General features: G+C 50.3%; 3 protein-coding genes across 6 annotated transcripts in view; 1 reads left to right on the top strand and 2 right to left on the bottom strand.

The window, feature by feature from the left end:
* The first annotated feature begins 1072 nt into the window (after positions 1-1072).
* Positions 1073-5237, top strand: LOC103232132 (uncharacterized). Its single transcript, XM_007991979.3, has 3 exons — positions 1073-1682; positions 2086-2488; positions 5046-5237. Exons 1-3 carry the CDS (start codon positions 1482-1484, stop codon positions 5144-5146), a joined length of 705 nt encoding a protein of 234 aa, XP_007990170.3. The 5' UTR covers positions 1073-1481; the 3' UTR covers positions 5147-5237.
* GDPD2 (glycerophosphodiester phosphodiesterase domain containing 2) lies at positions 2617-13102 on the bottom strand. 3 transcript variants are annotated; one of them, XM_007991981.3, is made up of 16 exons: positions 12995-13102; positions 11284-11397; positions 10916-11019; positions 10515-10608; positions 10261-10320; positions 9899-9997; positions 9627-9720; positions 9357-9502; positions 9149-9231; positions 8905-9055; positions 6660-6881; positions 6312-6460; positions 3889-4036; positions 3679-3761; positions 3401-3429; positions 2617-3307 (listed from the first exon to the last, which is right to left on the bottom strand). In XM_007991981.3, exons 2-16 carry the CDS (start codon positions 11386-11388, stop codon positions 3255-3257), a joined length of 1620 nt encoding a protein of 539 aa, XP_007990172.3. In that variant the 5' UTR covers positions 11389-11397; positions 12995-13102; the 3' UTR covers positions 2617-3254. The 3 variants fall into 3 exon arrangements, with proteins under 3 accessions (XP_007990172.3, XP_007990175.3, XP_007990176.3); XM_007991984.3 differs by lacking the exon at positions 11284-11397 and having other exon boundaries at positions 12995-13092; XM_007991985.3 differs by lacking the exons at positions 10916-11019; positions 11284-11397.
* A 2346-nt stretch (positions 13103-15448) lies between these two features.
* The window catches only part of KIF4A (kinesin family member 4A), a 130039-nt gene continuing 123945 nt past the window's right edge, over positions 15449-21542 (bottom strand). For both annotated transcript variants that reach the window (XM_037988896.2, XM_007991986.3), the window contains 3 exons: positions 18281-18397; positions 16492-16614; positions 15449-16213 (listed from right to left, as the gene is read on the bottom strand). In XM_037988896.2, the coding sequence (XP_037844824.2) occupies positions 16010-16213; positions 16492-16614; positions 18281-18397 (444 nt within the window). In that variant the 3' untranslated portion in view covers positions 15449-16009. The remainder of the gene's footprint in view (positions 16214-16491; positions 16615-18280; positions 18398-21542) is intronic.

The raw sequence follows: 21542 nt of genomic DNA on the forward strand, positions 1-21542 counted from the left end.
CGATCTCTCTTGCCCCAAATGTGGTTTCATCTGGGGGCTGGAGACTCGGGTCGCTGAAGGTGGAAGTTTCTGATTTGCAAGGAGGGGAGGAGCATTGTTGTGGGTGTGCACGCTTAGTCAATGGGAATTCTAGCAAATTGAGCTTGCGTGGGAATAATTTTGATCAGTCCATCAAGATTTCCTCACGATTCCCAATGTATACATTAGGAAACTCTTACGTTAGCCCATTAAAATAAAAAGGTCCATTGGAATGACAATATATAAAGGATCATTCATACCTCACTAGGGACAAGTTTTCCGTGGCTTTCATGAATACGGTTTCTCTCCAGACAAGGGAGAGATCATGAGGTCTGTGAATCCCTGTGAGTAGGGACAGAGCCCAACAAAATGGAAAGAAATAAAAAGAATGGCGGGGTTGGGGGTGTGGTAAGCACTGAATCTGGCAGCTTCTGAGCTCTGTGTCTGGTTTGGGGATCCCCAGCTCTGTGCCCCCTGTGTTAGGACCATGCTGAAGCACTCCATCCTTATGAAGGCTGTGAGGGACCAGAAATCCCTAGCTTTTCCTTCTAGTAACCTAGCATTCTGGCCCAGGAGTGGGCCCAGGCAGGCCAAGGCCATGATCAAAACAATCTTTCCACTTGGGACGCATCTCTTCCTTCTCAGCTAGTACAACAGAAGCTTGATTGTGGCAGAGCCCCAAGCCATGGCAAGCTTAGGGGAGAGCTGTGCCCAGGAGTCTCCTCGTGGGCTTTCCCTCCAGAGTTCCAAGGTAGAGATACCCGGGTGAGGTAACTGGCAGCCAGAGAGCATCTGGCCCAGCCACTGCTCAGTCCACATCTCCACAGGGCATGGTGGCAGGGGATGCTTCTTGCTCTCTGTGTTTCCAAACTGAACTGGGTCGGGGCTGTGCTCCTGCTCTATTAATAGCCCCCTAGCCCAGCCTGCTAGCCCCAAACCCGGATGCCAGGAGCGGTGAGTCAGCAGCTAAAAATAACGAAGAGCAACTACATCCGAACCCCAATGAGCAGCTCCCCCGGGTCCTCCGCCCTTAAGTTTTTGTCAGTGTCAGAATCCAGCCCAGGGCCTATAGGTTAAGCCGCTATAGCTGTCCAGTTCTCCTGGGAAGAGAGTGAGGATTTCCGGTGGCAGGCTCAAGGTTGCGTACCCAAGGCTGGGGGCTAGGAGAAAGGGGTTAGAGGCTGGGGCTGGGTGCTGTCGTTCAGGTTGGGGGGCCAGACGCTGAGGTTAGAGGACCACAGCTGAGAGTGTGAGAGCTGAGAGGCTGGGGCTGCAGGGATGGAGTTGCTGGAGGTCTCCAAGGTGAGGTTGGGAGGTGAGGGGAGGAAGAGACTGGGCGATTGGGAAGGGACATTAAAGTAGGGATGGGGGAGGAGGTACGTGCTGAGAGGTGACAGCCGGGCAGTACCAGGCCGACTGGGGGCCCTAGAGCTAAGGCTGGTAGCCAGTCTGACGGGGGGGGGATGAATCGGGAACCGGGAAAAGTAAGGGAACGCCGCTCGAAAAGGCGGAGTGTGGGAGAGACCTGCCCGGTACACAGCGGCGTGGACCCCCAGGAAGACCAGGACCGGAGCACTGATTGCGGCGTTCGTTCTCCGTGCGCCTCCAGCCTCCCCACGCGTCGCATGCTGGCACCCCCGCCCACCGTGCCAGCTGCAGGCCAGGTACGTGGGCGCGGCCGGCCGCCGGAGCCGGAGTGTGCAGGGATACGCAGAGAGGGCGGGGCGGCCAGAAAGGGAAGGGGTGGGCCCGGGAGAAGGGGACGGGAACACGGATTCAAACTCGCTTGCGTCCAGCCGGAGACCGGAAATGGCCGGGGACTCACTGGGAACTGTAGTTCCCGAGGCTGCCCAGCAACCGAGGGTGGGGGGCGGGTCTTGTCCCGATGATGCCAGTGCTGCCCCAGGGTCTGGCGAGAGAGGAGGAACCGAGAACCGGACCTCCCTACCTGGCCAACTCCTTAGTTCTACTTCCCTCCGTGTGGAGATACGAACTAGGTCGAATGTGGGTGTGGCGGAAGACTGTGGGGTCACCACAGAGCCCCTCTTGTCCTCGTTTTTGCCTTAGGCCCTCCCTGCTTCTACTAGACTCTTCATCCTCGGTCAGCTCCGCACTGGCCACCTTAGCTGCGGAGCCCAGGGACTCCCGAGCCGCAAACGCATTGGGGAACTTGCTCCTCGAAGGGAAGGCTGGGCCGGAAATTGGACCCTGCTCGCAGCCCAGAGGAGCGAAAACTTGTGGAAATCGGACCTTGCCCTCGGAGTCCTGAGTCAAGGACACGAGTCCCCAAGCGGCACGGAAAACAGGTGGCATTCAGCAAATACGTCATGGCGACAACGGATGCGGCCCTCCTCTTGGGGCGGCCACAAGGTGGAGCTACAGCGCAACCCTGCACCGCGCGCCTGGCCTCCGGACGCCCCCGAGGTGGCTGCTCTCCCGCGGGCCTCCCGCGAGTCCTTCATTGCCGCAGGTGATTCTCCTCCCACCTCCAGTCCACCTCCTCCCATCTCCCCATGATGGCCCCTCAAGGTCGTGTCCCATCCAACCACAGATGGAAGGTGCTTCCTCTCCCCAGCCCCTGAGCCAAAAAGATTAGGCTGTGACCAAATGGAGATTACATTCTTTGAGTAACACATTAAGACAAGATACAGGAACCAACCTGCCTTGAAGAAAAGGCTGCGCACAGCAAAAAGCCACCTGTAAGCACAGAATTACATGGCTAGATGGGCTCTTCAGCTTCTGGCCTCTAGGCACGAAAACAGCTAAGTTGCAAGGGTCGGGGAAGACAGTATATCGTGGAGTGTCGATGGTGTCTCTATCGTCTTACCGTTCTCCGGGAAAGACCATTTCGTTATCTCCTTCAGTCCCTCTTCCAAGCTATCCCACCCCGACACACCCTGTGCCTTCTATGCAAGAACACGTGCACACAAGTCTGAGACATTATCCGAGCAATCTGCCTTTTACTTCCTCTGTTCTAGTTTCATTTGGGGGAAACTTCTCATGACTCACTGTGTTCCCAAACATCTCAGGTCAAAACCCCAAGGGGAGCAGATCCCATAGCAGCTTACGGAATGCCCATCACCTGGGCAAGGGGCCCTCATGGTTCAAAATCTCCTGTTGGCAAAGCTCCCCTCACTGCAACCCACCACCCCTGAAGCATTCCATTTCAGCTGCTCTCCAACCCTTGCTGTTTGCGCAATGTAGACTGGCTTGGGTGGGGAGGCAGGGCAGGGCATTCACTCCATCATGAAATTGTTGATCCTCGTCAGCAGCACTGCTGTTTCCAAGCCTGGGGAGGAGCGGGAGGGTAGGTCATCTAGGGAGTTAAGCAAGGGGAAAGCTACAGGAGGAGAAATATGAGGTGAGGGGAGAAAGTTCTTACCAGTTTTCCCTCTCTTCTTAACAAATCTCCTGTGGGGAGAAAAGCTTCCCATTGTGAGTTCAGCTAGCTTCAAGCAGGTCCTTCCAGCCCCCACACCTGCTCCCCTAAGTGCTTTTCCCATGTTCAAGCCAATTTGATAGTATAAGGAAGGGCCTAAAAATCTCAAAGGAACTAAACAGACCCTCAGCCCTGGGCAGCATATATGAGTCTGAAGCAGCCTCATCACCAGGGCCCTGGAGAAAGTAAGGACCCAGAAAGCTGAGGCACAAAGCACTCACCTTTGGAGGAGGAAGGTCCACAAAAGCAGCATGGTGGAGACAGAATTGGTAATGACCCATATGATTAGGTAGGTTTGAGGGGTCTGTGAAAATAGGAAAAGGTCCCAAGGGTAGTATATCAGGGGAAATAAGTAAGGAAGAGAGGGACAGAATTAAGGAAAACCAGGGATGGGAGAAGAAGAGGAGAGGTGACAGTCCCAGAGCCCTTACAATAAGCCAGATAGGGTAATGCATCTGCTGCAGCAGCTGGCAGTCGTTGGTGGTGACCGAATCCACCCCTGCACACCAAAGCAGGGAGAAGAGCCAGGGTTTGTTCACTACAAATAGGTTCACCGAGACATTATCCTTGTGCAATGCCCTGTGAAGGTGGGAAAGAAAATAGGGAACATCCAGAATCATGGTGCACGGGACCTGGGAGGCAGCCCCCTGCCTGTGCTTGAATCTACAGTGCCACTGCCAAGGAGGTATCAGCTCTGCCTTTCCATAGCAGCCCCTGACCAACAGTGATTTTCCTTTCATAGCTGAACTCTGTCTTCTGATGGATTCCGCCCATGGGTACTAGCTTTGCTATCTGGGGCCACACAATGTGTCTCTCCCCTGGGTTCTGAGCAGAGGCCCTGTCTCCCTGAGCCTTCTCTAGGCCCCACAGCTCCAGCTCCTTCAGCCATTACTCTTATTATTTCCTTCCCTGTATAAGCCTCTCTAATATGATATATTCCAATTTATCAATGTTCCTTTGAAAATATGGGGCCTGTCTCTGAAAATAATATCCCAAATAGGCTTGGACCAGCCTTTTTTTTTCGAGACAGGATCTTGCTCTGGAGTGCAGTGGCACGGTCTTGGCTCACTGCAGCCTCGACCTCCTGGGCTCAAGTGATCCTTCTGCCTCAGCCTCCAGAGTAGCTAGGATGATAGGTTGGCACCACCATGCTCAGCTAAGTTTTTTTTTTTTTTGTAGAGATGGGGTTTTGCTATGTTGCCCAGGCTGGTCTTGAACTCCTAGGTTCAAGTGATCCTCCCACCTTGACCTCTCAAAGTGCTGGGATTACAGGTGGGAGCCACCATGCCTGGCCAACTTGAGTCAGCTTTGAATAGAGCAAAACTATCTCCTCCTGTCCTCTGGGCACTATGCCTGTATTCAGGTAGCCCAGAGTCAGGTTAGCCTTTGGCAATGTTACATCCCACTGATGACTCCCTATGTATACTGTTCAATGAAAGCCCTGATCTTTTTCACACACGTTCCTGTTGATGCCAGTGTCTCCTCTCTGGTCTTCATGCAACTGAAATTCTTTTGGGCCCCAAATAGAGGTCTTTACATCTATCCCTGGTGCATTTCATCTTGCTAGATTTGGCCTATCTTTTTACAGCACCTAGACCTTTCAGGGCATCGATTCCACCATCAGTGTGTTCATCACCAATTCACATCATTTGGAAACGTGATCAGCAGTTGATTAGCAGCTGGTGTTGACCAGGACAAGACTAAGGTGAGAGCCAAACCCTATGTCATGTCTTCCTCTTTGGTGATAACTTGGGGAAAGAAATACTTATATAGCTAGGTGAAGTGGCTCATGCTTATAGCCGGGAGGCTGAGGGCGGCAATGGCTCAGGCCTGTAATCCCAGCACTTTGGGAGGCCAAGGCAGGAAGATTGCTTGAGGCCAGGAGTTTGAAACCAGCCTGGGCAGGTAGTAGGAACCTGTCTCTACAAAAAAAAAAAAAAAAAAATTAGCCTTGCATAGTGGTGTGCACCTATAGTCCTAGCTACTCAGGAGGCTGAGGTGGGACAATCACTTGAGCCCAGGCGTTCAAAGCTGCAGTGAGCTATGATCAGGCCACTGCACTACAGCCTCGGTGACAGAGCAAGACCCTATCTCTAAAAACATTTTTTTAATTAAAATTCAAATTAAAAAAAGAAATATGTATGATAACTGGGCTATCATTCAGTTCACGTTTTTCTATCTGAACACAAGGACCTTATAAGAAGCTTTAGCAACCAGATGCTTTGAAGTCTGTCATGGTTCAGCTGGGTCAGCTTCTGGGGTTCAGCTCACATCTGGGACTCTCCCTGATTCATGCTGTCTTACCCTGATCTCTTTGTTGTGGAATAAAATCCTTCCCGTGGCCTACAAGGTCCTACCCAATTTGACCCCTGCCTGCTTCTCTAGCTTCCCCTTCCCCTTGCTCATTAGGCTGCTGTTCCTGTTCTGCAGCTCGTAGTTAGCTCCTTGCGACCATTCAGGTCTCAGCTTAGATATCACCTCTTTAACCAGCCTTCCTAATGTGGCTGCACCCACCTCCCTGCTCCAGCCCATCACTCCCAAACCTAACCACTCTTCTACATCTCTCTGTTTTGTCTTCATAACACTTTTTCACTTTCCAATATGCATGTATTTTGTTAAGTGACTTATTCTCTGTTTCTTTCAGTAGTACGTGTATTCCACAAAAGCAGGAACCTTGTCTGTCTGATTCGTGTTGTGTCCCCAAAGCCTGCAATACTACCTGATACATGGCAAGTGTTCTGTAAATACTTGTTGTATGAGTGAATGAATGAAGAGGCTTTGCTCTCCCTGAATTGGTTCTTCCCTGCCATTAAGCCTCATGTGATCCGCTTGGTTCCTTTCCTCTAGCACTCACTTGATATCCAATAGTGGCAGATCTTGATAGGGGAGGTTGAGAAACTGGGGCCTCTCAGTTCTGTTGCCTCCCTGATGTCCATATATCTGGCGCATTCCAGGTGCCCGTCGTTGGACATTAGCACGATCTTCATCTGGTAGCCAAAAGACCTGTGGTTCAGGAAGGATGGGTGTGAAGCTGGGGAAGACCTAGGGATTCCAAGGGCAGGGACGGGGCAGAGAGGTTTGACCACAGAATGGGGTATGTGAGCTGGGGCAGGGCCCTGGGGCTAGGGGCAGCCTCAAAATCATCATCATCATCATGGCCTGGGGAAGGCAGGGTGGGGAGAGGGGGTCCTGGAAACATCACCATGGTTTGGGGCACCCTTGCATTCAGCACAGTCTCCAATGTCTGGATCACAAAAGTGTCATAGTATGTGTGGTTTTGTGGGGGTCGGCGCAAGTCGAACATGATGGAAAGGTTGAGGGCTGCGGCTTCCTCCAATAGCTCTTCTAATGCTGGTACTGTCTGATTCTCAGCCTCTTTCTGATCAGGGCCTGCCAGCGGTTTGGCCCCCCAGAAGGGTCGCCTCTATAAGAAAGAACAATTATTTCAAGACCAGAAGAGGCCTCCCGGCCTTGCCCCCATCCTCACTATCTTCACTCATATCTTCCACTTGGTGTCCAGCTTCTTTCCACCTCTGAGCCAGGGCCTTTTTCCAAACCGTGGCCTTCTTCCAGACCATCTAACAACTTACTCTGTGACCTCAACCTCCTGCCCTTCCAGTTTCCTAACTTCCTCTCTCCCACTACATCTTCTCGTTGGTCTCGAGGAGAGCTCTGCAATCTTGACCCTTTGATTTCTTCCCAGTTCATCAGCCCCTTTCTAGCTGCACCTACATCCCCTACCCATGGTTCATCCACAGCTTGAACTACTTTTCCATAGCACTCTCAGCTCCCTTTCTGTCCCGCTTGCCCTACAACTCCCAGACTGATTCAATTGTACAATTGTCTGCCTCCTCTACCACTAGAACTGGGGACTGAGCACTGCCACGGGCAGAGTACAAAATGTGGGCTCTTGGCACTGCAGTCCTTATTTTTCGCTCTCAGCACTGCTTAGCAATCCTTTTACTTGCTCTTGATTTGCTCCCTCTTCCATTCCCCCTAGTGTTATTCCAAGCCTCTGCTACTCTCCTCTCCTCTCCTTATTCTCAATGAATGACCTCACTTCCTAATTGCTGACATGGATAAAGCTAGCTATCTAACACTTATTAAGTACTTACTATGTGCCAGGCAGTGTTCTGAGTACTTTATGTGTATTAACTGATTTAATCCTCCCAATAACCCTACAAGGTAGGTACTGTTATTATTCCCATTGTACAAATGAGAAAATTGAGGCACAGAGAGACTTAAGAAATGCTGCCTCGGGTCACACAGCCAGTAAGTGGTGGAGCCAGGGTTTAAACCCAGACATCCTTTGCTCTTAATCACTCTGATCTGATATGATATAAAGAATTAAATGGAAAAGAAGCAAATTGCAAAAGAGTCTGTGTAATGATTCTATTTGTGCAAAATAGAGAGAGAGTGTGTGTTTGTGTATCAGGTGCACCTTGACTTATGATGGGGTTGTATCTTGATAAACCCATTTTTTAAGTTGAAAAGATTGAAAATCAAAAATGCATTTAATATACCTAACCTACTAAATATCCTAGCTTAGCCTAGCCTACCCTAAGTGTGCTCAGAACTTACATTAGCCTACAGTTAGGCAAAAATCATCTAATACAAAACCTATTTTGTAATGAAGAATTGAGTATCTCATGTGATTTATTGAATATTGTACTGAAAATGAAAAACAATTGTCATATGGGTACTTTAAATATAGTTTCTACTGAATGTATATCAATCTCAAATCATCCTAAAGTAAAAAAATCATTAAGTGGAACCTCATAAGTCAGGAACTGTGTGTGTGTCTGTGTGTGTGTATCCAACTGTTAACAGTGAATATTTCAGAGGGATTGGATTATGGGAGACTTTGATTTCTATGTTATTTCTTATTTCTCTGATGTTTTACTTTTTACAATGAACATGTATTACTTTTACAATCAGGGAAAGAGGAACTGAAAAAATTCAATATCCTTTTAAATATTTTGTACCACTTATAGGATTGAAGTTGACACTTCTGGGCCAGGCATTTGGAGATCTTCAAGGCCAAGCCTCTACTCCCTACCACTCCCATGAATTGTCTCTCTCAGTTACATTCAGCCACACTTTATTCCTGGAAACACCCTTTTTCAGACTTCTGGGTTTTACATGTCCTCTTCCCTCTGATGGAGTTCCCATTCCCTGCTTTGTGCATCTTAGGAGAAGACTCTCATCCTCTCCTGTATGAATCCACTCCTGATTCTCTCCCAGGCAGGAAAATGTTTTTATTGCTCTGGGTTTCCTGAATTGTCTGCTGCCTAGGCTCTCTACTAGGTGGAAGTGACTTGAGTGAGAGCACAGACTATGTTCTTATTGCCTAGCACAGGGCTGAGCAAATGCTTATCAACAGAATGAACTCTGCCCTCTCTGAGTGTCCCTGTAGGTGGCTGCCTCTTTGCAGAGGCTGTTCTCACCTCTAGGAACCAGGACCCAGCATTGAGTCTCTTCAGTTCAGCCCAGGAGAAGTCACTGCTGTGGGCTGTGATTCGGGTTGGGAATACAGAGGCTACATTCGTGGTCCTGCTCAGGTGCTCATCATGCATGAGGAAGGGGACCCCGTCGGAGCTGAGGGCACAAGGGGTGTCAGAGGGCGAAGCTCTGGGGCTGGTCATCATATCCTTCAGCCCCCCAGGTCCCCTAAGCCCCAGCTTCCCTCACCTGACCATCACATCAGTCTCAAACACAGTAGCTCCGCATTCAGCTGTCTTCCGCAAGGACATCAGGGTGTTCTCGGGAGCCAGCTGTGAAAGGGAATAGGCGATGAGGTAGCAGGGGAGGGTGGGAGACGGGGAACCCACAGGCCTGGCCGCTGTAGCGTGGACGAGCAGACCTTCCTGACCCTCCCAGCATTCTGTCCAACACTCACCATGGGGGCCCCTCGGTGTCCCACCAGCCCAGGCTTGGGTGGTAAGTCACTGGGTTCCATGATGCAGGGCGAGGAGATGCATAGTGGGGCCAAGTAGATGACCAGGACAACTCCAAAAAATAGGAGCAGTAGCAGAATCTTGGGACCTGTGGGGAGTGGGGGACAGGCTTTCAAGAATGGGCAAGGGGAGAGCTCTGGGGACGGAAGGCAGAGTGCAGGTGGCAGAGCATGAGTAGCCAGCAAGGGTGAGTGGGGCAGTGGCATTGGCACCTCTTCGGTGGATACGGTAGAAGGTATCAGCCACAGGCCAGGCCAGGAGGGTGATTCCAGCGGCTGCTCCAATATGAAGGAATGGGGCTGTGGCCTGTGGACAAGAGCTGGTGAGGTGGGCTCTTCTCCAGTGCCCCTCCCCGCTTTCCTCTTAGGGCCTGACTGCTGGAGTTGAGAGCTACCTGTAGTCTTGGGGGAATAGGAGCAACATATGTTCTAGAGCTGGCTGCAAGCCAAGGCCCCCGCCTAGACACTGGAGATTGGCCACTCACCTGCAGTGACACACGCAAGCTATGCCACTCCTGCTGCCATTGGATGTCCAGTCCCACAAGGCCAGCGGCCACAAGTAGCATAATGAGGAGCAGCAGCACCTGGGGGCCCAGGGATGAATAAGGCCTCTTGGTCAATTTGGGCTTATGGTTGGTGAGCTGCTCCTTCACTCTCTGGAGAGGGGACCCGACCCTTCCCTTCCCCTGACACATCTACTTTCCTCCTTTCACTCAACAAATACTTACTGGGCTTCAGGTCCTGGGCTTGACCCCCCGGGGGTATAAAAGTGAGGTCCTCAGCAAATAGCCAGCCAAGTGCTGGGCCCAGTGGCCCCCTCTCCCATGCATTCCCATCCCTACTGTACCTTGTGGAGGCTGTGCAGATGCAGGGGCTGTCTACATAGCCGCAGAAGCAGGGCCAGGACCTGGGGGCAGAGAGTGGTGGGACTGATGGGGCACCAAGAGGGGAGCAAGGTTACTGAGGTGGGCTTCCCAGGCTGGTACCTCCCTCCTGCCCAAGAATTAGCCCCTCCCTCAGTGGCCAGGATGAGAATAGGGAGCTAGAACTAAGCAGGAAGGAAGGCTGAGGTGGGGTTAGGCCAGTGGCCTCCAGACCCACCAATAGCAAGGATGCATATGTGACCAGTAGAGAGATGACCAGCAGGAATGCCAGGGACCAGTCCATCCAGTGTCCCCAGCGGCGGAAGAGGAATCTGTGGGAGGGGAGAGGGAAGTGTCCAAGTGGGGGAAGGGGTGTCAATAGTGGCCTGAGGGGAGGTGGGGTGGGTGGATCCAGGAGGACTAGAAGGGAGTGAGGAGAAAGCCCCTCACGGGGCCAGGGGCTCCAAGGATTGAGATTTTGTGGAGGGATTTTCTAAGGAGATTGGGTAGCAGTAGAGCTGGGTTTGAGGAGCTAGGCAGGGCTGGGGGATGACTGGCAGTGGGGTGCCTAGGGGTCCCAGGGTGGGGAGCAGGTTGATATGTATGCTGGGGAAGCAGTGGGGGGAATCCATGACACACTCATTGAAGTTGTGCAGGTCATTGAGAAGGACGAGCCCGATGTACAGCCAGCCCAGGGAGAGTAGGAAGGTGAGGAAGAGCAGGCCAAACCAGATACAGTCGCACTGCAAAGGGGCAGGAGAGAAACTCACAACCAATACCTACTTGAAGCTCAGAGTCCCCAACAGGTGGCAGCTGAAGGGAGCTGCCTGCCCCGTGTTGGCCTGCTCTGCTCAGGGGGCAGCTCTTTCCATATTTTAGGGAGATTTTCTTCCTGGGAGAGAGAGCCCCTTCCCCAAAGCTGTCTATGAGCACAATTGGCCTTCTTATCCCCTCCAGTGGGCCTCTGCCTTCTGACTTCCAGCCTCCCCCCTCTATCCCTACTCCACCTTGCTGGTTTGCATCCTCTCTCTGGGGCATTTCCTCCAGTGGCAGCTATACAGGCAGTGGAGGCAGCGGGCCCAGACGGAGCAGCAGCCGGGGGACTCGGCCATGGTGAAGGCCTGGGGGAAGGGACACTCAACCATCAGGGACCCTGGCAGAGGGCAGATCCCAGTCTCCCTCCCAGTGTATCTGAGGAGCCCGGGGGAGGAGCAGAGGCCTGGGCTGCTGCTCAGCAACGGAGGTCACGGGGCAGGCCCAGAGTGCCAGACTGGATGAGGCGAGCAGCCCCAGCTGCAAGCCTGGCAATGGGAGACAATCTCCAGAGCCTTCGTTTCCCTTTAATCTTGGTACCTGGAGAGTCAGTGGGACACCCAAGAGGTCCAGCCTCTTTTCGGGCAGGATGCATATCCACTGTCTCCAGCTCCTCCCCATTTAACAGCACACACCTCTGGGGATGGAGTGCTTGCCCTGGGGGTAAAGAACTCAAGAGAAACTGCCCAGGGTGGGGCAAACTCAGTTCAGCAAGTTAAAGCAGGTTTGGCCAAGCTGGAGGCAGCCCCATGCTGAATTGCTTTCCAGCCCAGGAAGCAGAAGTAACCTGAAGCAAAGGTTCCAGTTCTGACCTGGGGCTAATGAAGGCCCAGCTAGTTGGCCAGTTGCTATGGATATAGAGATTATTCAGATCATAAATCTCTGAAAGATTCTCTGTGTCCACCTCCCAGGGGACAGAGGGCACTGCCAAGAAGAGGAAGACTTGAGGTGAACATGTTGCCTGGGTCACTCCCAGTCTTCTAAAGGAATCTTTGGATTTTCAAAATACAAAGCCTCCCCCTCAAGTCCTGCCCTTTCCTGCCCAGTCATCCCCCCACCCCAACCAGAAGCCCAGACCCGCCTTCAGGAGCCCCACCCTCTAAGTTAGCTTTGGTCAAAGTACAACAAACGCAGGGCAAAGGTGTGAATGCGGGGTGTGGTTGTCTTGGGGCAGGGGACCCCTGCACCTTATGCTTCTGGGTTTGGCTGACTGAGCTGATCCCCAGACTTGGCTGGGTATGTGACTGATTCTACACGAGAGGGTGTGCGATTTGTATCAGCATTTGTACTTGTGTTTGCACAACTGGCTGTCGGTACAATACGATTTCAGGTGACTTTGAGTATGTAAAGGAGCCCCTGGATACACCCAAAATGTGTGAGCATGTGTGCATGTGGGCTGAGGGACAGGACCCCTTGTCCTCCGAGCTCCCCAGAGGCTATGGAGTCTTAGAGGGGTGCACAGTGGCTGGGTCCGGTAAGGAGGAAGGTGTGGCTGCTTCTGAACTGCCCTCTTTATGGTGCCTTGGGAAAGGAGGGTTAGGGTAGGGGTGAGGAGCTGGAGCTGGGGGAAGGAAATCTCTCCCCTCTCTGAGACCCTTCCCGGTAAAAAGCCAACCCAAAGGGAAGCCCTTGCCTCTGCCCATCTTGGAGCTGGTTTGATAGCCTGCCCTAAGCTCTTGCCTCCCCTGGGGTCCTACCCCTGTGCCCCAGACACTGCCTTCCAGAGTCCCCTCCCTTCAGGAGCTGTCTGTAGGATGGGATCAGGGTCTGAGCAGCCTGAAAACCCCAAGTAGGGGAGCTGACAGGGGTGCCATTCAATCCCCCGGTCCAAGCCCAGCGGGATGGAGCTGGTCTCTGCTCCACAGCTCCCATCTGTAGCCCCCCAGCCTTCCCGAGCCCTCACACCTTTGCTCAGTGGCAGCTCCGCTCCACTCTGCTCTCTGCACTGCTTCCCAGCTCCTCTCCGAGTGGTCTGCCTCCTCCCTTTTTCAGTCGTCGGTTCAGCCCTATGAGTCAAACAGGTGGCACTGTTGCCACCTACAGGAGGCTGTGTGGGTCCTCTCCCAAGGCCTGCAGCTGCTCTGTGGCCTGGGCACAGCCCTGGTGGGAAGATGGAAGGCAGGAAGGGGGAGGGAGAGCAAATCTGCTTCTTTACTTGCTGGCGGTCAGGGGGCTTGGGGTGAGGAATTCCTTTGTGCAGCCTTTCCCATCCCTCTGTCCCTCCTCCTGTTCCCCTCCCAGTCACTGCCGGGGCTTTGTCCTGGCTCAGGGAGGCGAGGGCTGAGGGCACAGGCTGGCGGGAAGCTGGGGGGGAGGTGACCACACAACTTTGCAGCTTGGCAGTGAGGAGAAGAGGCCCAGCCAGCCCACTGGAAAGGCGTGTGTGTGTGTGTGTGTGTGTGTGTGTATGTATGTGTGTGTAAGTCTAACATCAAGTCTCAAGCTCCCTGGGAATACAGCCTTGATTCATTAGGCCCCCTCCCCTCTTGAGCTCCTACTTCTAATTCAGCAAGGTGCATGTATAAGAAGCTGCAGCCTGGAGCAGTGTCTCACACCTGTAATCCCAGCACTTTGGGAGGCCAAGGTGGGTGGATCACCTGAGGTCAGGAGTTCAAGACCAGCCTGGTCAACATGGTGAAAAAATACAAAAATTAGCCAGGCATGGTGGTGTGCACCTATAATCCCAGCTACTTGGGAGGCTGATGTGGGAAGATTGCTTGAGCCCGGGAGGTCGAGGCTTCAGTGAGTTGAGATTGTGCTACTGCACTCCAGCCTGGGCAACAGAAGCCACAAGCTACTTCCTGAACTCTGGACAGCAAGTTGCCCTGTTTCTGGACCAGAGGTCCCCATGGGCCTTGTGGATCCTGGGTGACACTAGTAGTTCTCCCGTCTTCCCTTATCACCCGACAGGAGATGCTCATTCGGGACTTGTGTCGTTTCTGCTGCCTTGTCCCTAAGGCATATGAGTCTCTTTCCAAGAATCCTTTGAGGAGTGTAGTGTATATTGGGGTCACAGGCTTTTGGAAGATGAACACATACAAAAGATGCTGTTACTATAGCATCAGCGGGGAAGGGCTGGTTAGCACGCTATAGAGTTTGCTTAGTGCTAAAGCACAGGGGTCTGGGTGGGATGGGGGCCAGGGGCTGGCTTGATTGACCTCTCCCTCTACATTATGCCTGATGCGGTGACTCGAGGTCTGGGGGCTATTAGTGCAGTGTTGGTAGGAAAGGATGTTTTCTCTGGGGATAAGTCTGCTTACCCCTCCCCCGCCACACACTGGCTTTCAAACAGTGAGAAGGAAGACTGGCTCTCTTATGCCAAGAGCTGGCCCCCCTCCTACTCAGCCTTCCCATTGTGTCCAGAGGCTCTAGTTGGCAATGGCAGAGGCTCCTTTGCTCCCTCGGCATTAAAATGCAAAGAGAAGCGGGGCTGCTTGCTGGCAGGAGGCCAGGGAGGACCAGCAGGTCACCTAGTCCATTGCAGGCTTCATTCTAGGCAGACTGTTGCTCAATTTCTTTTGCTTGGGCTCTGGTGGATTCTAGAGGAGTCTTGGCTTTTGAGTTTTTGGGGATGGTTTGGGAGCTTTTTTTTGGGAGAAGGGTTTTGGGATTCAGAATGCACAGATATGAAGCGCAGGGTTTGTGAGCACCTCAGAAGACAAGGCCAGTCAGCAGCCTGTGTATGGTATTCCAGGGCTGGCCCCCTTTTAGCTTTAAGCAGAGATGGAGAACCTGATACATTGTAAGGCATAAGCATCTTTCAAAGGAGAATGCAAGGAGCCAGTGCTGTCCTGTCCTGGGACTGGACAGCAGTATGGTGCAATGCCCCTCCTGCACTAAGAAATCAGGCTGCAGGGCATTAGAAGTGGCCGCTCCTGGCACTCTAGAGAGTTGGCTAGAGTGAAGCTTGGATGGTAGCTCTGCGTTCGGGTCCTAGCTCACTAACTTTGTGACTCTGGGTAAGTTACTTAACTTCTTTGTACCCCAGTTTCCTCAAATGCAAAATAAGGACATCTATCTATGTTGACCATTTTGTGTGTGCGTGTGAAGAAATAAAATTGTGGCAAGAACATGGAGATGGTTAGTAAACGTGGTTTCTTCCTCCCAAATCTGGAAGCCAGGCAGGTTCTACAGTGGAGGTCAGGCCACTGGCCTTGCTAACGTGATTCTGATTTCTTAGGGTAGCAGAGCAACATAAAGACATGTCACACTCCACACTACCTTCTGGGAAAGAGGGCGGCTACAATAAGGCAGGGAGGCTCAGGTACTTGTAATGAATCCCCTTAATAGCTTCCTCAGGGGCTCAGGAACACAGGTTGAAATTTTATTTCTCCCCTCTAGCACAGAAGGATCTTCCCGAACAGTAGATGGGCTAAGGTTTATTTACTTAACATTTAAAAATAATTCATTTACTTCAACAATATGGAAGACAATCGAGAGTACTATTGAAACACAATTCAGAGAGGGTCAGGACAGTACAGATCACAACCCCATTCCTGAGGTGGAATGAAAGATCTAAACCAGGCCTCCATCCTAGGCCAGGCTCCTCCGTTAAGCAGAGACAACCAAAAGATAAGAAAGCCTTGGCCTCATCCCCGTCATGAGATAGCCTGAACTGCTCACAAATAAGAAATAACTTGATGATTTTGAGGACTGGTTCCCGATGAGTCATTAGGAAAGTCAGTTGGTTCTCTCTTCAGTAGGTGGTTTGGCACCCTTCTGGAGAACGGCGAGTAGTAGTCTGGAGCTGGAGGCTGAGGGCCAACATCCAACAAAGGTTACCTTCTTTTCAGTAACGCTTTTTTCCTTTTTTCAACAGCAAGAAACCTGAAATCCAGAGAAGTCATTTAAAAACCCCTTCTGGCTGCAACCTGAAAGATCTCCCAAGCCAGACTGAGGGTAGAGATGATGACTCCAACTTCAGTGGGCCTCTTCTTCGATAGGGGAGCAGCCAGAGAAGAAGCTGGTGTTGCTGGCCAGAGCTCGTTTCTTTTTCTTCCCTGGAGCCTTATTTTCTTGGTATTCTGTTGCTACATGTTTCAACTCTGGGAGGTCAAAAAGGGAGGGAGCTGGGGGAGTCTTCTTTGACGGCACCTGCTCCACGTCGCACATCTCTTTCAGGATCTAGGAGGGACAGAGACAGGTATGAATAGACTTTAGAAAGGGGCAGAAGCTCAGCCCAGCCGAGCTGCTATAGATGCTCGACATATTCCCAGTAGTATGAGGTATTCTTTAAGATCATTCCATGGAAAAAACCAGACTCTAGTCTATGCGCGACCCCTAGTTCCCAGCAAGCTGATTACACCTTTACTCCACCTGCCTCTCTTCTACTGGTCCGTCATAGATAACGCAGAGAAGGATGCTAATCCAGTTTTCCAATGCCTGCCTTTTAGCCCACCTACCTTGCTATTGGGGGTGGCACAGACGGGATTAAAGAAGCTTAATCCTGGGGTCACCTCCGTAGGATCCTCCAATTTGAAGGAGCCTTCGGAATCCTGGGTCCGTTCAACAGTGCCCAAGCTATCCTGAAAATCAAGTAGACAGGCATATTATAAATTGGCTGCAAATCAGTCTGCTCCCATTCAACCAAAGAGGTAACAGTTCTAAGTGCCTGATTAGTCAGCTGAAACAAGTCTTAGGGAGGCCCTGCTTGGGGAGGTCACAGTGTTTGACATATTCTATCCCTGAAGGAATGGAGCAATGCTTGTAGGTAGCCTCTGAAGGCAAAGACTAGGTAGTGGCATGGGACATCTCACAAGGCCAGGTTTAAAGCAAAGAAAACCTTGGTCATTTGTTTGACTAAACTCCCCCTCTTTACAATTTGCGATATCCCTTTTAGCATCTGTACTGGGTGTTGCCTGTATTAGTATTCCTTTCAGTTAACAAAACTGATTCTGAGAAAGACAGATAGAGATGGGAGGAGGGAGGGAGGGGCCATGCCCCTCTGCCTGGAGGCCCTTTCACGGAGCTACTACATGACTCTTGAACCCAAATTGAAAAACCACAGGAATAGAGGATCCTCAAGGTCTCTGCTACTTCTACAGCTCTTAGCCTGACTTCTGGCTTCCTATGTATATTACAAGTTTTTTTTTTTTTTTTTTTTTTTTTTTTGAGATGGAGTCTCGCTCTGTTGCCCAGGCTGGAGTGCAGTGGCGCGATCTCAGCTCACTGCAAGCTCCACCTCCCAGGTTCATGCCATTCTCCTGCCTCAGCCTCCTGAGTAGCTGGGACTACAGGCGCCTGCCACCACGCCCGGCTAATTTTTTTGTATTTTCAGTAGAGACGGGGTTTCACCATGTTAGCCAGGATGGTCTCGATCTCCTGACCTCGTGATCTGCCCGCCTCGGCCTCCCAAAGTGCTGGGATTACAGGCGTGAGCCACCGCACCCGGCCAGAGGTCTTTTTAATAGAAGATGCAGGTTGAAACTTTTCACATGTGGATGTTCAAGAAATGCATGATGAATCATCATTAGACCATGCTTGCTAGAATTATTGTATATCACATAGAGAGCTGTAGTAATGCATTTTTGCTATTGCACAGGTAGGTGTAAGGCAGGTGTAGGGATCTGACCTGCTTGGTGCTGCTCTTCCCAGGGCACATTTGGTTTTCCTGAGTTTGCTATTCCTGGGAACAATATTAAGAGGACATTTAGATTAATTTGGTTTACAACAGTGACTATTAGAAAGGCCTGGTTCCTGTGGGTCTTTTCCTAGAGCCATGGAATAGCTAGCTGGTTGCCATGGAGAGAGTCTAAGTAACGAATGTCTCAAGATGTCAGAAGGATTAACTTCCTGGAAGCTGCTACCTCAGCACGTGGGTCTTACAGTTCCAGTTAAACCTCTGGACTAGTTTGATCTTACATGTCTATATGCCTGTGAATGCCTGCTCTCTTGTCCTTGTCGTCTCAAAAACAGTACCGAAACTTTACAGCCAAGCTTGGGGGTAGGGAGCTCTATACCTGGGAATCTCCTGGGAAGCACTGTGGTTTCTGAAAGGGGTATGTGAACAGGCGAGCAGCAAGGAAAAAGGATTGAGAAGTGAACTGTCTCTTTTCCTGGGTTCAGAGGGAAGGAGAAGGGTAGGAAGAGCTGTGCAGGAGACTCCAGGTTTCAGGACGGAAGACAGAAAAAGAGGGTGGAAACTAGTGGGAGGTCTGAAGGGATGGGGAGAGGAAACAGCACTGATCCTACCTTGCCTTGCTGGCGGTTCCGACACTTTGTGGGGTCACAGCAACAGTCCACACCACAGTCTGACTTTTGCTTCCTGCACCCACACTGCTTGTTTCCACACCAGCCCTTGCAGGAACACTGCAAAACAGGTTTGCAGAAAGACACATTACTGAAAGGGTTAGAAGACTAGTTTAAAATGACTTCCCTTCATTTGCAAGCTTTTCTAGAAAAAAATGGAAAGTACTATTATCTACCAAGCTTCAATCTCCTTAGTCCTCTCTTCTTTGGTGAAACAATAATCACCAAGAACTGTCACAGGTTTAAAGAGAACAAGTCTTGCAAGACAAATCCATTTTCTTTTCTTTTCTCTTTTTTTTTTTTTTGAGATGGAGTCTTATTATGTCACCCAGGCTGGAGTGCAGTGGCACAATCTCTGCTCACTGCAACCTCCGCCTCCCAGGTTCAAGTAATTCTCCTGCCTCAGCCTCCTGAGTAGCTGGGAGTACAGGTGCACGCAACCATGCCTGGCTAATTTTTAAATTTTATTTATTTTTTTGAGACGGAGTCTTGCTCTGTTGCCCAGGCTGGAGTGCAATGGTACGATCTTGGCTCACTGCAGCCTCCGCCTCCTGAGTTTAAGCAATTCTCCTGCCTCAGCTTCCCGAGTAGCTGGGATTACAGGTGCCTGCCACCACGCCTGGCTAATTTTTGTATTTTTAGTAGAAACAGGGTTTCACCATGCTGGCCAGGCTGGTCTCGAACTCCCGACTTCAGGTGATCCACCTGCCTCGGTCTGTCAAAGTGCTGGGATTACAGGCGTGAGCCACCATGCCTGGCCACCTGGCTAATTTTTGTATTTTTAGTAGAGATGGGGTTTCACCACGTTGCCCAGGCTGGTCTCAAACTCCTGACCTCAGGTGATCAGCCCGCCTCGGCCTCCCAAATTGCTGGGATTACAGGTGTGAGCCACCGCGCCTGGCTGAAAAATCCATTTTCTTTTGGACAGAATACTTGAAGGACAGATCAGAGGGATAGCATAATGCAAGGCAACTGACAAGGACTCTTGTGACAACTTTATGGGCAAAGTGAAGAACTGTGAGCTGGATGGTAGTATAGTTAAGTACATTTAAAAACTGAGTGTAGTTGCTCTGTATTTTTAGAATTACCAAACTGTACTTTCATCCAGCTCACATTTCTGCATTTTGTCCAGTGTTAGTCTGGGCTTTGTCCTTACCACATTTTGATAAATCACTGATGATATGAAATAAAATCATTTACATTTGATAGCATTTTACAGTTTTCAGAGTACTTTCATGTACATAAATACAAAATCTCATTTGAATCTCATAACTAGTCTATAAGGTAGGCATATTTATCCGCTCTAACAATGACAGAAAGCTGGAAGGATGAGTAATATGTAAGATAAAAGAATCACAATTCAAAAATATTTTGACAAGCTGGACTTAAGGTGTGAAAGTAGAAAGAAAGTAAGTTTGTACGTTTGGTATTTAGGTTCCCCTCAACTCAGTCATAGAAATACAATATGGAGAGTGATCTAGCTTAAAAGTAGACCGTGCAGTGGCTCATGCCAGTAATCCCAGCACTTTGGGAGATCAAGGCAGGTGGATTGCTTGAGCTCAGGAGTTTGAGACTAGCCTGGGCAACATGGTGAAACCCTGTCTCCACCAAAAATACAAAAAATTAGCCGGACATGGTGGCAACCTCGGGAGGCTGAGGTGGGAGGATCACTTGAGCCTGGGAGGTGGAGGCTGCAGTGAGCTGAGATCACGCCACTGCACTCCAGCCTGGGTGACAGAGTGAGACTTCATCTCAAAAAAAAAAAAAAAAAAAGACTCTGTAGAAAAGGGCCTAGGGATTTGAGGTGTAAGCAAGCTCTGTGAGTCAACAGCTTGAAATGGCTGTCCCAAAGCAAATGCAGTCAGGTAGAAATCTGGAGTTCAGAAAAGATGGGAAGTAATTATTTCACTGTACCCCGGCTCAGTAGGATCCCATTTGAAATAATGCATCCTGGCTGGGCACAGTGGCTCATGCCTGTAATCCCAGCACTTTGGGAGGCCGAGGCAGGCGGATCATCTGAGGTCAGGAGTTCAAGAACAGCCTGACCAACAAGGTGAAACCCCATCTCTACTAAAAATACAAAATTAGCCGGGCGTTGTAGCGCATGCCTTTAATCCCAGCTACTCAGGAGGCTGGAGGCAGGAGAATCGCTTGAACCTGGGAGGCAGAGGTTGCAATGAGCCGAGATTGCGCCATTGCACTCCAGCCTGGGCGACAGAGTGAAACACCGTCTCAAAAAAAAAAAAAAAAAGAAAAGAAAAAGAAAGAAAGAAATAATGCATCCTATTTCAGGGCACCATAATTTTGTTCATGCGTACAAAAGCATAGACAATAGCAATAAAAAACCTCACTCATGCCCCCACTAACCCCCCTTAACAGTAAAATGCAGATATAACCGAGGTCTCCTATGTACTCCTTCCTGATCCCATTTGCCTCCTCCCTTTCCAGGGATAAACAGTCTACTGAATTAGGTATTTAACATTCCTACCACATTAGTTTTCTTTGTTTGTTTTGTTTTGTTTTGTTTTGTTTTGGAGACAGGGTCTTGCTCTGTCACCCAGGCTGGAGTGCAGTGGCGCAATCATAGCTCACTGCAGCCCCAACCTTTTGGACTTAGTGATCCTCCTTCCTCAGCCTCCAGAGTATTTGGGACCACAAGCACATGCCACCACGCCTGGCTAATTTTTTGTTTTTGATTTTGTAGAGACAGGGTCTTGCCATGTTGCCCAGGCTGGTCTTGAACTCCTGGCCTCAAGCAGTCCTCTTGCCTCAGCCTCCCGAAGTGCTGAGATTACAGGTGTGAGCAACAGCACCTGGCCACACATATGAGTTTTTGTAAAAAAACAAAAATAAACAAGAAATTGTCTTACACATTTTTAAACTTTGTATAAATGACATCTTACATGTTGATACATATAGCTCAATTCCGTTCATTTTCACTCTATGAACTTGCCACAATTTACCCATTCTTCTGATAGTGCCATTTTCCACTCTTATAAACAAAGCTGCAGTAGTGATAACTAACATTAATGTGTGCCAGGCACTGTTATAAGGGCTTTCCATTTATTAAACCAGTTTAATTGATAAGCATGTTTTCTTGTATGCACATTCAGGAATTCAGTGTGTATGTTTTATAAAGAGGATGTTAAACAAAAAAGAGGTGAGTGATCAGAATTACAGGAAACAATGCTGTAAGAAAAATCAT

This window comes from Chlorocebus sabaeus, chromosome X (genome assembly GCF_047675955.1).
Source record: "Chlorocebus sabaeus isolate Y175 chromosome X, mChlSab1.0.hap1, whole genome shotgun sequence".
Taxonomy (NCBI): Eukaryota; Metazoa; Chordata; class Mammalia; order Primates; family Cercopithecidae; genus Chlorocebus; species Chlorocebus sabaeus.